General features: G+C 40.1%; 1 protein-coding gene across 1 annotated transcript in view; it reads right to left on the bottom strand.

The window, feature by feature from the left end:
- Positions 1 to 12,323, bottom strand: part of LOC104261486 (uncharacterized) — a gene marked incomplete at its 5' end in the record, with an annotated part of 147,750 nt that extends 135,427 nt beyond the window's left edge. Inside the window, 2 exons of the mRNA XM_059815665.1 lie at positions 11,775 to 11,951; positions 12,251 to 12,323. Coding sequence (XP_059671648.1) covers positions 11,775 to 11,951; positions 12,251 to 12,323 — 250 coding nt within the window. The remainder of the gene's footprint in view (positions 1 to 11,774; positions 11,952 to 12,250) is intronic.
- Positions 12,324 to 13,770: the final 1,447 nt, after the last annotated feature.

Below are 13,770 nucleotides of genomic sequence, written 5' to 3'. Positions count from 1 at the left end.
AGTCCTCTAAGCCTACTAGTACTGCAATTATCGTCTTGTGAAAGGTCAGAAAAGGTAATTCTGAAAACAAGTGCACTTTATGTTACTTTTGCTCAGGAACTAATGAGAAAAATTCTCAAATTTAGATGATGGAAAGATAAGAAAAATTTTTAAAATCCAGCATCCCCAACACAAGTCAATTTGTTCTTGAAACACATTTTACAAGTGAATTACCCATGCTGCAGAGGAATTTCTTTTTCACAGCTGACCCCTCCAATTTCAACAGTTTTAAATTTCACCACTGAGGTTTCAACGTCTGGTGCATCTTTAATACTGTATTCAACCAGAGAAGTGTTTAATTACAGAGGAGATACTAGAATACTGCCTCATTAATCTGAACAGCAATTATATTCAGTTGGGCTAGGTAACTAATCCAAGATTTTGATGGGATAAAACCACTCATTTTAGCACTTTCCATTTCAACAGCTAGTTTTATCTGCCCTTTAGAAACTAATCAAGTTTACAAAAAATAGTCATTTGTTAGACTTATCAAGGAATAATGCAGCATCTAGCTGCCTGGAGGAACTCCTCGTAAAAGGCAGAAGAATTTGCTCTACACAAGGGGGGAGGGAGGGCTTTTTCCTCAAAATACGTCCTTCCTTCAGCAAAAGTGCTACACTCTATTAAAACCATGCTTACGTTCATTGGGTTTGCAAACACAGTAAATTATTACTAAACAGAGAGAAAGTAAAATAATTAAGTCCATAACAAATTTTAAAATTGCTTGGAAAGACATAGGTCTATATCCTGGAAAATACAGAAGAGCTAAATATACGAGGGGGTTAATTCATCCAAGATATACTATAGTAGTCTACAATGTATTTGTTTTAGGATCAAAAATAATCCAAGCAGCAGCTCCTTTTCAGAGACTAAATGAAACTTTGGTATGAAACTAGGTTTAATTTATATTTCTGGACTGGCACATTTTGACTGTCAGTCTCTGTTCCTTCAATGTAGTAAGTACAAGAACTGAAAATTTGCTTTACCTTGAGGTCTCAATAAAGAAAAAATAAATGAGTTTCATTTTTGTTACTTTATCTGTCAACAACTACTAGGCTGGTATGAATCTTGGCAGTATGTAATCAAAGTCTTATGTACTGCAATAACAGAGCCATTCTACCTTATTCACTGTAATTGTTTTTCTCTAGCACAAAGCACCGTGATGTTATATGAACACCCCTTCACGTGCTGGTAAAATAATTCACCCATGTGCTAAAAAAGAAAATGATGATGCATTTCTTTATTCGATTACTTCATAGCTGTAAATGTAAATTGCTGGAAAGTATGTTGCAACCATACAAGCAATACTCAGCTAGTGTATGGGCTTTTTACACAGTCTTAATATCAAAACAGCTTTTATTGAATTTAATACCCATCCTGTGGGTCTGGTGTGAAACTCTGAGGAGCAGACTTTTGGGCAACTCTTCTGGACAGAATAATTGGCATTTAGGAGGAAGTGTCATGTTATATTTGAGTCTGCAAGGCACAGAAACCATTATTCAAAAAAGAGATACATTGACAAATAACCCTTAAACACCTTGCATTTTGGTCCTCTAAAAAAAGAACAACCTCAACCCTTCTTTGAGGAGTATGAGATACTTTATCCAGGGCTTTGACTCTGTCAGAACCGCACACAGCTTGAGACAGAAAGTTATGCAGAAGTAAAAAGAAGAACCAGGTTTGATTTCTCCAGAGCAACGTACACACTTTAAAACCTACGTAGGTAGAATGAGTGGTAAATGCCAGAATCACCTCCTTATGGTGATTTTATAGATAAAAGCCATTTTACACTGCAAGACTCCACAGAAAACTTCCAGTGAGGTTTGCTAAAGAATCGAAATCATTGCAAACCTTAGACCACTGCTCTTGTAGGGGGTTGTGGGTTTTTTTGGTTTTTTCCCCCATCAGCTCAACACACACCTTGAGAACTCATGTGACCAGGATGTCTGGGCTCTGGGCAGGTCCTGAAATTTATTGGGGGCAGGGGGAGTTGCTTTAGTTTTAAAATATAAAATTATCAATTTTAGTCAACATAACATACTGCCCAAGGCATTTTGCTAATAATATTTTGTGAGAATGTGAACAGATTACTGATCATTTCACATTGGCTTTTGGAAATATTTGAAAGTGTGTAACATGTAAATTAACAGTCCGCTAAGGAATTCACATCGCTCTGCTTTGCGGTATAAACACAGTAAAGTAAATGTTAATACAGAGCTTGCTTGCAGGTATTTTGAACAGCAATGTATAGCTTGGCGCTTCCACATAGCAAGTTACTTTGAATACCTGCTCCTTCAAAGACTTGGCCAACTTTAGGAACTTAGTTCTTTACTTTGATCCAGAGGTTTGCTCAAACCCATTAACTCAATTTGAAACCCTATTCACCCCTCAAAATTTTGTTATTTCATGTGGAAAACACAATGGATAATTCAGGAAATCAGAATTGAAGTGCAAAACCACAGATTATCGATAAATTCATATAAAAATGGAAAGAAGGGTGTTGGCACAACAGTGACCAGGTGGGAATTTATACAGTTTAATTAAAGCAAGAGGAGTTGCTAATAAAATTAGCATAATCCTTGGATGCAGCCCATGGGACTGCACACGTATTACTAGGACTGGATGAAACTCTAAGATGGCTTTTAAGCTAAGATATCTGTAGTCAATTATACAGTCTATGTCCTGAGAATACCACAGAAATGGCATGACTAAGCTGCATTTCTACAATGTCTTCTACACTTCAAAGAGATCAGGTAGCGCATATCAATATCACATCAAGGGTACAGCATGGAATTTGGATGACAGGAAATTATTCCATTCATATTGTACTATTGATCTAGGTTTTTAGTTTAATGAAAGAATAAACAAAACTGTTAGATTTGTTAAGTGCCTCCTGACCAGTGTAAAAATGAAGGAATTATTAATAGCCAGCTGACCGATTACTAAGAGCTTGAATAAGGATTTACTGGTACTTGTTTTCAGAGTGATGCCGGACCTTAGGAATAAAAGCAAAAATTTTGGCACGAGCCAGCTTTCATTAGAAGACAGAATGCAGCTTATGGTCTAAGCAAACTCGCCTTATTAAGTTACAGCTCTCCCGTTTCAGGCAGCAGTGTGGTCAATACGTGTCTCTACCAATGACTTGGTAAGACATCACTGGACATTACTACAGCAACTCATAAAAGCCTTTTGCATAAGATAGAATAAGACAGAAGCATCTTGGAGAGATGAAATTCCAGTCTGAGACAGCGATTTGACCCAAAGTGCTTTTGAAACACAGTGATGCAGCCAGGAATGGAAAAGAGTAGTCCCGCTTTCCACACAGCTGTCTTAAAGCATTGATTTCAGCAGCAGTTCCTGTTGGAGAACATCATGGTAAATACTCACTGTCTCCATCCAACAGAATTGAACTTATTTCCCTAGGGACACTTTTAATTTTACTTTACAGATATGGGCCCTTTAGGCAGCCCAAACATAAGGTTCTGTGCTAGCATATTTCTTGGTTTCTTTATGAGAAGGGTATGCGACCACATGAGCCAAAGCAGCATCCTGGGGTCAGACCTGAATCCCCTCTAAGAGAGGTACCCACCTCAACTTGGCCAACAACAGCTAAGATCTGGAAACGCAGGAGGTGGGAACCTTTTCTCCCCTTCCTCCCGATCCCAACTGTTTCACTTATTTGCCCTTCCCCAAGGCATGGCGGGTCTTGTGATTAGCACTCCGCTCACCTGTTTTCATGATTCAGCACCTACATTGACAAAGCTTGATACCTGCAAATTGCTTCTTTGTAGATACAGGCCTTTGCTTCTAATCTGCACTTTGGAAAAAAACTATAAAGAATTATAAAAAAATAATTCAAAACAATTAAAGCATAAGAGAGGAGAAGAAAACCTGCAACCTTAAAAAAAAATCTCACAGAATGCAGAGGTGAAGAAAAATAAAAAATCATCAACCAAAACTGCATTAACAGTGAGAGGTCCTGGATAGTGAAAAACTGACTGGATTTCCGGTGACCTTATAGGTTCTTAGTTGATTTAAACAATGATTTTAAACTGGAAAATAATTTAGGAAAGTGTAAAATTTTCAAAAGAAAACATTTTGACCTTTTATTCCAAAATTTTGTGTTGCTAGATTTACTCACATCTAAATGAAGATGTTAAATATAAAACTTTAGTTTTGAAGAACATAGTGAATTGATATGTAATCCACAAAACAATGTTAACTCTGCATTCTTACTTTGGCAAGAAAAAAAAATAGGGAACTATTATGAGTTAACCAGAAGTTATACTTTTAGTTTGGATTTTTGATTGTCATTACCGAACCATGATATCTGTTACGTTTACCTCAGCTCGTGGCCATTACAAATGCCTTTAATTAAATTTATACAGGCCAATCTAGGTTACATATAGAATCTGAATGCCTTAATTAAGACATATTATTACTATTGTAGATTTACATCTAACATTATCATCTGTATTATAAGTATAGACAAATATTATCTATGTTATTTTAGACGTAGATCTAAAATAAGATTCCTGGGAAGCACAAAGTTGTTCCAGTTTATCACCAAATACATGGGAGGGTGGGGACTAGAGTGTTTTACATAGAGCTTCAAGTTTTCATGAGTACCAAGCAGAATTCAGTGAAAAATTACACATTAACAGCATCCTCGAACTGAAGAGCATTAAGCAAGTGACTGGACAGCAGATTATATCTTGAAGACACATCTTGTTAAATACTACCATCACCGGGTGACTTCTTGATTTTTTAGAAGTATCGCATGTCATTTTCCTTATCCTCAGTGGAAACCATAGGTAATGAGTTAACCACATAACTGTGTCTTATGTTTATATTGCAAGCCTTGAATAAACTCCCTTGTCAGCTTTGACAGGACGCTGGCAAAGAGGCCGGCCATGAGCCTGAGCAGTGCAGACCGTGTTGCGCCTTCCCCGACACTTGAAAAACACCGCACTGCACTCACGGCACCCACTTTTTTTTTTTCCCCTACACCGCTCCTCGAAGACTTACCACATTTGCTGCTGTTTAAGCAAAGGTACAGCACGGGAATTATTTTTTTTTTTCTTTTTTTTTTTTTTTTCCCCCTGCAGGCAACAGAGGGCACTGTGCCAAGGGACGCCAGTGTGAGACCTGCTGCTTTTCCTGGGGAAACGCTGTTGGTCGAAGGCGTGAGAAAAAGATTTACTGATGATGACGGAGTTCATTTAGGAACACTATTAGATAACGTGACACATGTCAATGGAGAAAATGGATACCGAGAGCTCCCTGGCTGGTAGGCTCGGCTGGTCCCACACTATTGCAGTGAGGGAACTTGCTGAATTTCGAAGGTCTGGCAGCACTATTATGAAGCAAACAATTTCCAAGTGTAATAAATTAGCCTTAAAAATATATATTCAGTCACCTTCTGAAACAGTATTTCCCAATTATAAAATGCATCCATTCTTCACAATTCTTCTCCCCCTACCTTTCACAAATTCAATTTTAGCACATTACTTAGATGAGTGGTACAGTATCCTTGTTGTTGAAATTGCATGCAATGGATCACGTTTTGCACACTACATTACACCTTGTGCCGTTCTGCTGATTTCAATTGGATTACACATTGTGTAATTCAACGCAAAATTACTTCCAATGACAACCCTTTTTATTCCTATGCATACATGGTGATCCATCATGCCCTGCATACTGGGTTTGGCATTTCTATTTCAAGTCCCTGTTGGAATCAGAAAGCATAGAACCACATACACAGAACTTGAATTATTAGATACAAACTTTGCCGTTGTTTAAGAAAAAAAGGGTATGGTTAGGATTCATACTTCTGGTCCCATCTTTTATGCAAATCATTTTGTCCAACACAAATAGCCAGTGTTGCAAGCTCCCATTTCCTTCACATGCAGCACAAACGTGAGTTTCCAGCAGATGCCTGGTTTTTTCATCTGCACTTGTCTCTCCAGTGGGGAACTAGCATATCTTTAGAATTAAATTAGATCCTGTTGAAAAAGCTTCAGCCTCTAGTTCTCTGTAAGCAGACTGAATTTGATGCACTTGCTGATGTTTTTATCATCAAATTGATATCCCCCATGGTTCCTTCTGCATATTCCTGGGTCAAGGTCCTCGCCCAGTCACGCACTTGAGCAAGAAAGGGCTGATACTACCCTGCCGCAATTGAACTACCTTCAGCAGTAACTGTTCCTTAGCAAAGGCTTCTCTCTAGTTTGGCTTTTGATAAGGAGCAGAACTGCTCTATTTTACAGTGGGATTTTCCCATAGGATGCATGCAGCACAGCGTTAGGTACATCCAGCGTAGCTCCCCAGCTAGGAGGTGGTGCAGCAGCATGCCACATCGAGACACTAATTTGCTCCCAGAAGCAGTATAGCCATGTTAATGCCATGTTGTACTCGGGCTAATTAGAAGAATAGTTTCTGGTCTTCAGTCAAAAGAGTTTTCTTTCCCTCCTTTTTTTTTTTTTTTCCTCTTTTTTTTATCCCCCCCTCAAACGTTGTTAATCTCTGTGGGCAAATTTATTGGAGCATGATATGAGATGTTAATGGCGCCTGTTGCAGATAAAATGGTAGAATTAATTAGAGCTTTTGATTTCAGAAGATAATCTAGTTTTAAAAAAAGATTTGTGTATTGGGGATGATAGGGGAAAAAAAATGAATGCTTCTTGTCATCTGGAGACAATTTTAACTTGAATCATGAACATTTAGGGTCAGACTGTCTCTAGCCTTTGTACAATTGTGCAGGATACAGGAGAACACAATTAGCCTTTCTTTCATCTTCCATGCAAAAGCCAGAGTACCCCAGTCTCCAAAGGTGTCTATGCAACCACCAGGCACAAGGCAGGGAGGACGCTCAAAAAGCCCCATGCCTGGATTCTGCAGCTCACATGCACGGTCGGCACCCCAGACAGATCAGTCTAATTTCTACTGACGTATATTCCCTCTGTACGCTTGGGCTGGAAATTTTACCTATCTTGTAGAAATGTGAACAGTGCCATCCCACAGGGCTCTTCTCAGGATTAGTTGGGCCAAATCTGCGTAGCTCTGTGGCTGTGGTGAACGCTAAGCTGTACAAAACTGGTATAAGCCACTTGCACATTTTCTGATCACAGCACCTGAGGACAAAATGTATCGAATGCTAAAATAGATTAATATTTGCTTTACAGGCCTATGATAAAATGGTAAGTACAGTAGTCCTGTGTTAAGGGATTGCTTGTGACATACTTCATCCATCTGAGGTTGAGCAACTGCCCTCATACTCTGTCATCAGCCAAAGACGGCATATTCCTGGAGGTTTGACGCTTCCATCACGACAGTTTGCTGGAAGCCCTTTCCTGGGCAGAGACTTTACCAAGCCAGCCTGAACATTAGGGCACTCTACAAAGTGTCTTGGGTTTAAACACCTCTCGAGAAAAGAGAAAAGCCAATATTGGCCCACCTTGAGATCAGGCACCTGGCAATTGAGAAACAGGTGGACATATGTTCCTGTCACTCTGGATTTGGGTGATCTAACCCCAAATATTTTTCCCAGAGAAACTTGTTTATTAGACCTCCCATTGCAATGGCAAACATGAAGATTTCTGGCAAATTCAGCATTTGCTGAGGGGAGAAAAGACAGAAGAGTTGGTCAGCTTTAGTCACAAGGAAACTCTGAGTACTTTCAGAAACAAATAAATTGCACAGTTTGGCAAAGACAAGGCCACTGCTAGACGACCTTAATTTTACAAGCGATGTATGAAAGAAATGAAGGTGGTGAGAGCGATCAGCAAAAAGTCAGCATAGAATCACAAAGAGAAAATAGGGTAGAAGCTGCTGCAACCAATCAGCTGGTTGGAAATCAGGAGATTAATCTGAGTAAATAGTCAGCCATTTCCTCTGGGTCATTATAACATTTAACAGTAGTACCAGGTCTTCACCATATAAGAGCAATGATGGGAAGCATACAGCAGAAGGAGTTACTCAGTGGCCTATTCCTGAACAACAGTCTACTGATGAAGATGATAAAATTTGGAATATTGTCCATCACGGGAAATACGACAGTGTGAGACACCGAATGGCCTAACGAACAGAGCAATGGACTAGGCAACAGAGATTTTATTTCTATTTCCATCACAGGCCTGGAGGGTGACTGAAGATAAGGCCTCATGCTCTGCCTTAATTTCCCCACAAGCAAAGCACGTAAGAACCTTGCAATTTGAGTCACCAGAATAGTCCCCACCAATCTGGTCTGCGAAGTGAAAAAGCCTCTGGAAAAAAAATACTGGAAAGATTTCATGAAAACAGGAATCAGTTCACAAACTCTCCTTTTCAGAAGATGTTCTGTTGCCTGAGGAAAGGGAATGGAAATGTCAATATAGCACAAACATACCTGTGAATTAAGCTGTTTGGGGGCAGAGGCAGGCAAATTGCAATATCACGAACCTCTGCAGTGGCCAGTTAATCCCCAAGTGATACGTGTTCTGTAGAGCAGCCTCCTGTGCAGACATAGCCAAATTCCAGGAACAGGTTTTAAGGCTGTCTTAAACACACAGTTGACTATTCACGCTCCTTCCCAGTATCCTTAGCATGGAGGTGTGCGAGAAGGCATCTCAAAAGTAGGTGGAGGTTTTTCTCGAGAACACTCCCCTCCAGCAATTGCTGACAGAGGAACATGCTGTGACACTGTTGCAAGATGGAGGAAATGATAGCAACCCCTGTAGCTATTATTTGCTGCCATTAACGACATGGGCAATGGGTGGAAAGATAATGGAAAGGCAATGCCATCTCCATGCCCTGCCTTCAAGTGCATAGCCTGAAAATCCAGCCTGATGTTTATATAGTGTTTTCAACCTGTAATCTGCTAAATGCTGCAATTAAATAATTGTGCTTACGGTTATAACTGTTTTTAAATTGTACAGTTTAACACCGAGCTTTAGAATTGACAAACGCCATTCCCCATTGAGTAAGTAACTGAACCTAAGCCTGGGGGCTGAGAGCTGGAAGAGCACCCAATGGTTGTGGAGGGGAGGAAACCCCAAAAGGAAGAGTATTTTATTGGCACCTGGGGGAAAAAAGGGGAGAAAAGCGGAAGGGAGAAGTGGAGGGGCCTAAAACATGTTTATTTTACACAGGCTGTGCTGTTGCACTTGCCAGGCATTTCCCTTAAGGTAAGGAAGTCTGGCGTGAAGTGGCAAAAGGACTGTCATCTTACTGGCATAGCAAAGTTTGGGGCAACAAGCCATGCCGAGGTGTGTGGGCACACCCTCCTAGAGAAACAGCTTCTGGCATGGGGCACAAGTCTTGCCTCCTAGGGGAAAAAAAAAGGAGAATTCTGTGCTAAAAATCTCTCTTGTGAACTGCACAGTGGCTCCTGAGAGCTGAGGGGCAGGAGAAGAAGCTGTGGAAGAGTTTCCCCTATGCTATAGGATGGTGGTAGTTTTCAACACCGCGCGTGTTTTTGCTAAGAGCTGAAATGACAGCAGCTATGCAAAGGAGCTATGGACATGGAGCAAAGCAAAGGAAGGCAGGCTTGAGGAACCGATCCCGTGGGCTCTGGCGGTCCCAAACCACAACAGATTGCCACAAGAAGGGCAAGCTACCTGTAGACCTAGTCTTCACTGAGGGCTGTGAAATACAACCATTTATACATTACTACATTCATGGGATACTGCGCTTACCTATGCAGTTAGCTTTTCCCTTTCCCTCTTTAATGAAGTATTGTTACACTTGGGAATGGGGAAAATTAGCTTGTAAGGTACCAGAAGGTTTAGTTCAACTTTTTTCCCAGGTTTCTGGACAGGCTTGAAGCTGTTGTTTTATTAGCAGACCTTGATAAATTTGAAATGGCCCCTGTGACTGCCAAACAAGTCCTGACATAAGTTAGACTAAGAATAATTTAATGCAAGGTTGGACCAGATGATTCTCTAGAGGTCTCTTCCAATCTAGACTTTTTTTTATGATGGCATAAATGGATGTGGTTTTTTTTTAATAGCTGCGTGACTTAGAGGCAGAGCTATGTGAATAACTGATTTTTTGGTTAACTGGATGAACAGAAGTTCAAGGAGGGAGACACAGCGTTGGGAAACAACATTTTCTAACTCTCAGCAAGCTTTCCTCTCCCATTACAGAAACACTTAGCAGTGTATCAAGGCATTGCATTCCAGGCGAAATGTAACAATTTCTACTCCTTTCACAAAGATTATATTCAGTTAGGGTTTTTTGAACAAAATGCTACTTAGGATGAAAAATCAAAATGTTTAAAAACGCATTTCAGGCTTTTAAAAAAATGTGTTGTTTTCTTGAGGGAACTATTCATGAATTTCTGAAGAGGCGACTGAAAGCATGGATAGTCTCCAGCGAGCCCGACTTCATTTTTTGCCAGATAGACTATTTCATTAAAAAACAATCAATCCCTTTGTCTGCTTAATCACTGTTCTGACAGGCTGCAAAGGAAAGACGAAGAATTCCTGCTCCGTGCAGCACTACACAGAGTCACATGAAGGCTAAATGGAAAGCCAAACCTAATTTTGCAAGGGGCTGTTAGGAGCCGTGGGCTCTCCAGTCCTGCAAGGATAAAAATCTTAACACAACAAGGTCCAGAGTTTTAAAAGCAAATGCCTGAAGTTCTGCTCACCAGCCTGCACTTACCCATTTAAATGCCTGGGCTGGCATGCAAGGGTACTTAGCAAGCAGCATCGCGGCTTGTGAGTTAACGGGAAACGCTGGGTGATCAGGACTTTGCAAAGTCATACCGGTTCCTTTGGTACCTTGGGAGGTCTCCGGCCTTGGATGCACGTTTACACACAATCCAATAAGGTAATTTTTTTTTTTTTTTTTTTTTGATGTGTATTTAGGGAAGATTTTGAGTCTGACTTCAGGCATTTTTGCTTTTACATTAAATCTTGGCCCAAGATTTTCCTCGTATAGCTCACAAGATGCCTTTAAATTCTTTTCCTCACCTTCTTCCTCACTGGATTACTAAGTAAAAATAACCATTCATTGTAACATTCAGCAGTAATAATAATTCAAAATGGAGTAATCAAACAATAGGTTAAAAGATACCAAACCTCTGCAAAAGGAAAACTGACATCGGTAAAGATCCTTATAGTCTGTTTGAATGAACCTAAGTAATAAACAGAGATCGCGTCCTGAGGCAGTGTCTCTTTTGGGTGCTGCATCAAAGCTGAGCTTAAAAGCCAGGATTGCTCCTCCTGGACAAGCTGAGCGAACAGGACTTTGCTCCAAGTATCTGAGCAACGCTGGCTGAAAAAAAATAATGAAACATGAAGCAGAAGCAAGATGCTGATTGACTGAGGGCATATGGGAGACCTAAGGACAACAATCAATCATGGATCTGTAAGCTGTTTAAAACTACTCAATGCTTGGGAGCCAGCGAGGGAGCAGCATCTGTGCGCTCGGACCAGCTGCGGTGCCTCCGAAAACCAAGCCGACACAAATTACGGGGAAGTGCTGCCATGAGACCCTGCTCCCTGCGCTCCCCTCCGCTGGCGGGCAGCACCGGCGCAACCCGCATCCCCCGTTACGGGGAGCATGGAGACGGAGGCCGGGTCTCTAAATATTTTCAGTATTTTGGGTTTCTCATCCAGGGTGTGCAGGGGCGTCTGTTTGGACAGGTCAGGATGGGAACGCCCGGCACAGGCCATGGAGAATGCAGGTTGGATGGGGACCACAACCACTGTTGCTGCGTTTGAAGCTAATCGGGTTTGATGTCTCACCTCTTGGTTCGGCATGGGCTTGCAGCCCGAGTTTTTGTTGGTGAGCTGCAAGGGTGCTATCTGGCTTGTCATGTCTAATAACTTTCTCTTCTGAAGGCTGATATGCTGAAAGATCTGTGCTGCTGATGTTAAAAGCTGGATTTTCAATGCCTTCTGTTGCTGCTCTCTCTTCTTTTACTACAGAAAACAAGGAGGTCAGAAGAGCACATTATAGCAAAGTGTATTTCAATGACAAGCAGAAAATTCCTTCTAGTAATTCCTTTGCTGAAAGACTCAAGTGTATCGTCCTCAAATGTCGCCAAAACAGAATTAGGTTAAAATTAACTCTAAAAAAAAAAAAAAGAATAAATGATTAAAATAATTACAAATTGCACCCTGACAAGCAAGAGCAAAATTTCGCCCACAGCCATTTGTCTGTAATTAGTTAATTAATCCTTACACAAATTATGAGCAATAACTCATCAAGCAAGGCTCACCCATCAGAAATTCAGCCGACTTGGATTTCTTCTGCTTAGTTTGCTTCAGAGCCTTCTGCTGGAACTTCTGGAGGGAAATTGTTAAATGAATAAATTAGCTAAAGAACGAAGATCATCCTTTATGATCCACAACTAACACAGTATTTTAAATATGGGATGGCATTGAAATGTCATTTAATTTACATCTCTGCTAAAGGGGTCAAACACTAATTGAACAACAGAAGTGGAAGAATTAAATAAAACAGGAGAGGAAAAGTTAAAACAAATGCCAAATGAAGGTCACATTAAAATACTTTGTTTTTTCCTAATTTTAATTAATGCAAAGAAAGCTCAACAAATGAAGAACGTTATCTTTACAGTATGCATTCAGCAGCAACTGCTTTATTTCACTTGCAGAACTGCAGTGCTTCATTTAGAAAAGTTTGGTTATACAGCATATTTATAGACAGACTTCCTTGACGTCCCCCATTCTCTTATTTTCCAGGTCCACTTACATAACCAGTGTATTTGTTTGTCACAGAGCAGCTAAAAATGAATGAGCTCTACCATTTCGTACGAGGCAATAAAAAGAACTCCAAAGCAATTTATGACGAGATGTCACAAAAGAGAGATCACGGTCAGGGGAGAGAGGAAGCAGGACTCATTATGACGATGAAAAGTTCCTTTAATATTAGAGATATGCCAACAACAGTTACAATGAAAACAAATAGCAGGAGCTCTTGGAGGACCTAAACTCTGACAAGTTCCACATTAATTCCCGTGGGGAAGCAAGGCTCAAAGGAAAAAAAAAAAAATGTGGTCACATTACTACCATGAGGAAGGCCCAAGCGCTGAACACCGTCTTTGTATAATACCTTGAGCGGCGCTAGCAAGAGTCTCACATGTGGACTTATGCGTGGCTATAGACCCCTATAATAGATGCTAACAGTCAAAACAGGCAGAAATTACCTAAAACAAAGCACATCTGGGAGTATTAATCAAAGCCAAAACCAAAGTAAGAAAACTGTTCAGACCCATTTATTTTCAAACGTCACATGGCAGTTTCCAAAAACAGCATTATTTTTTCAAGCCAGTTGCTTAATTGTCCAGTGATAAAGACCACTCCTGGCAACATAGCTCCTGGAAACTGTCAATACAAAAGGATTAATTACAAGAATCATTGAAAAATTGCAATTTTTACAGCATACATCTTTCCCGTTTGATTGTGGGTGTCAATTTCCAGTAAAAAAAACAACGCTTGCAGCAGACACAATCAATAAATCTGTCAAAAATAACTGAACCATAGCACTGACAGATTAATATAGATATTAATATCTTCATGTACATACATATATATGCACACACACGTTAAACTGAAAACAGTGGACTTCCTCTAAATGAAGACTACTACCCTACTAAAAAGCAAATATGTGTAAAAATGACTAGACACATTCTAGAAACTACAATAAGTAAATACTGTAACAGAAGAAATTCCTACAAACCATATGCAGCACAACTGAAGTAAAAGATAATTTTAACAG

Source organism: Gavia stellata, chromosome 3 (genome assembly GCF_030936135.1).
Source record: "Gavia stellata isolate bGavSte3 chromosome 3, bGavSte3.hap2, whole genome shotgun sequence".
NCBI classification, from domain to species: Eukaryota; Metazoa; Chordata; class Aves; order Gaviiformes; family Gaviidae; genus Gavia; species Gavia stellata.
This window is presented reverse-complemented; position numbering and strand designations above follow the sequence as displayed.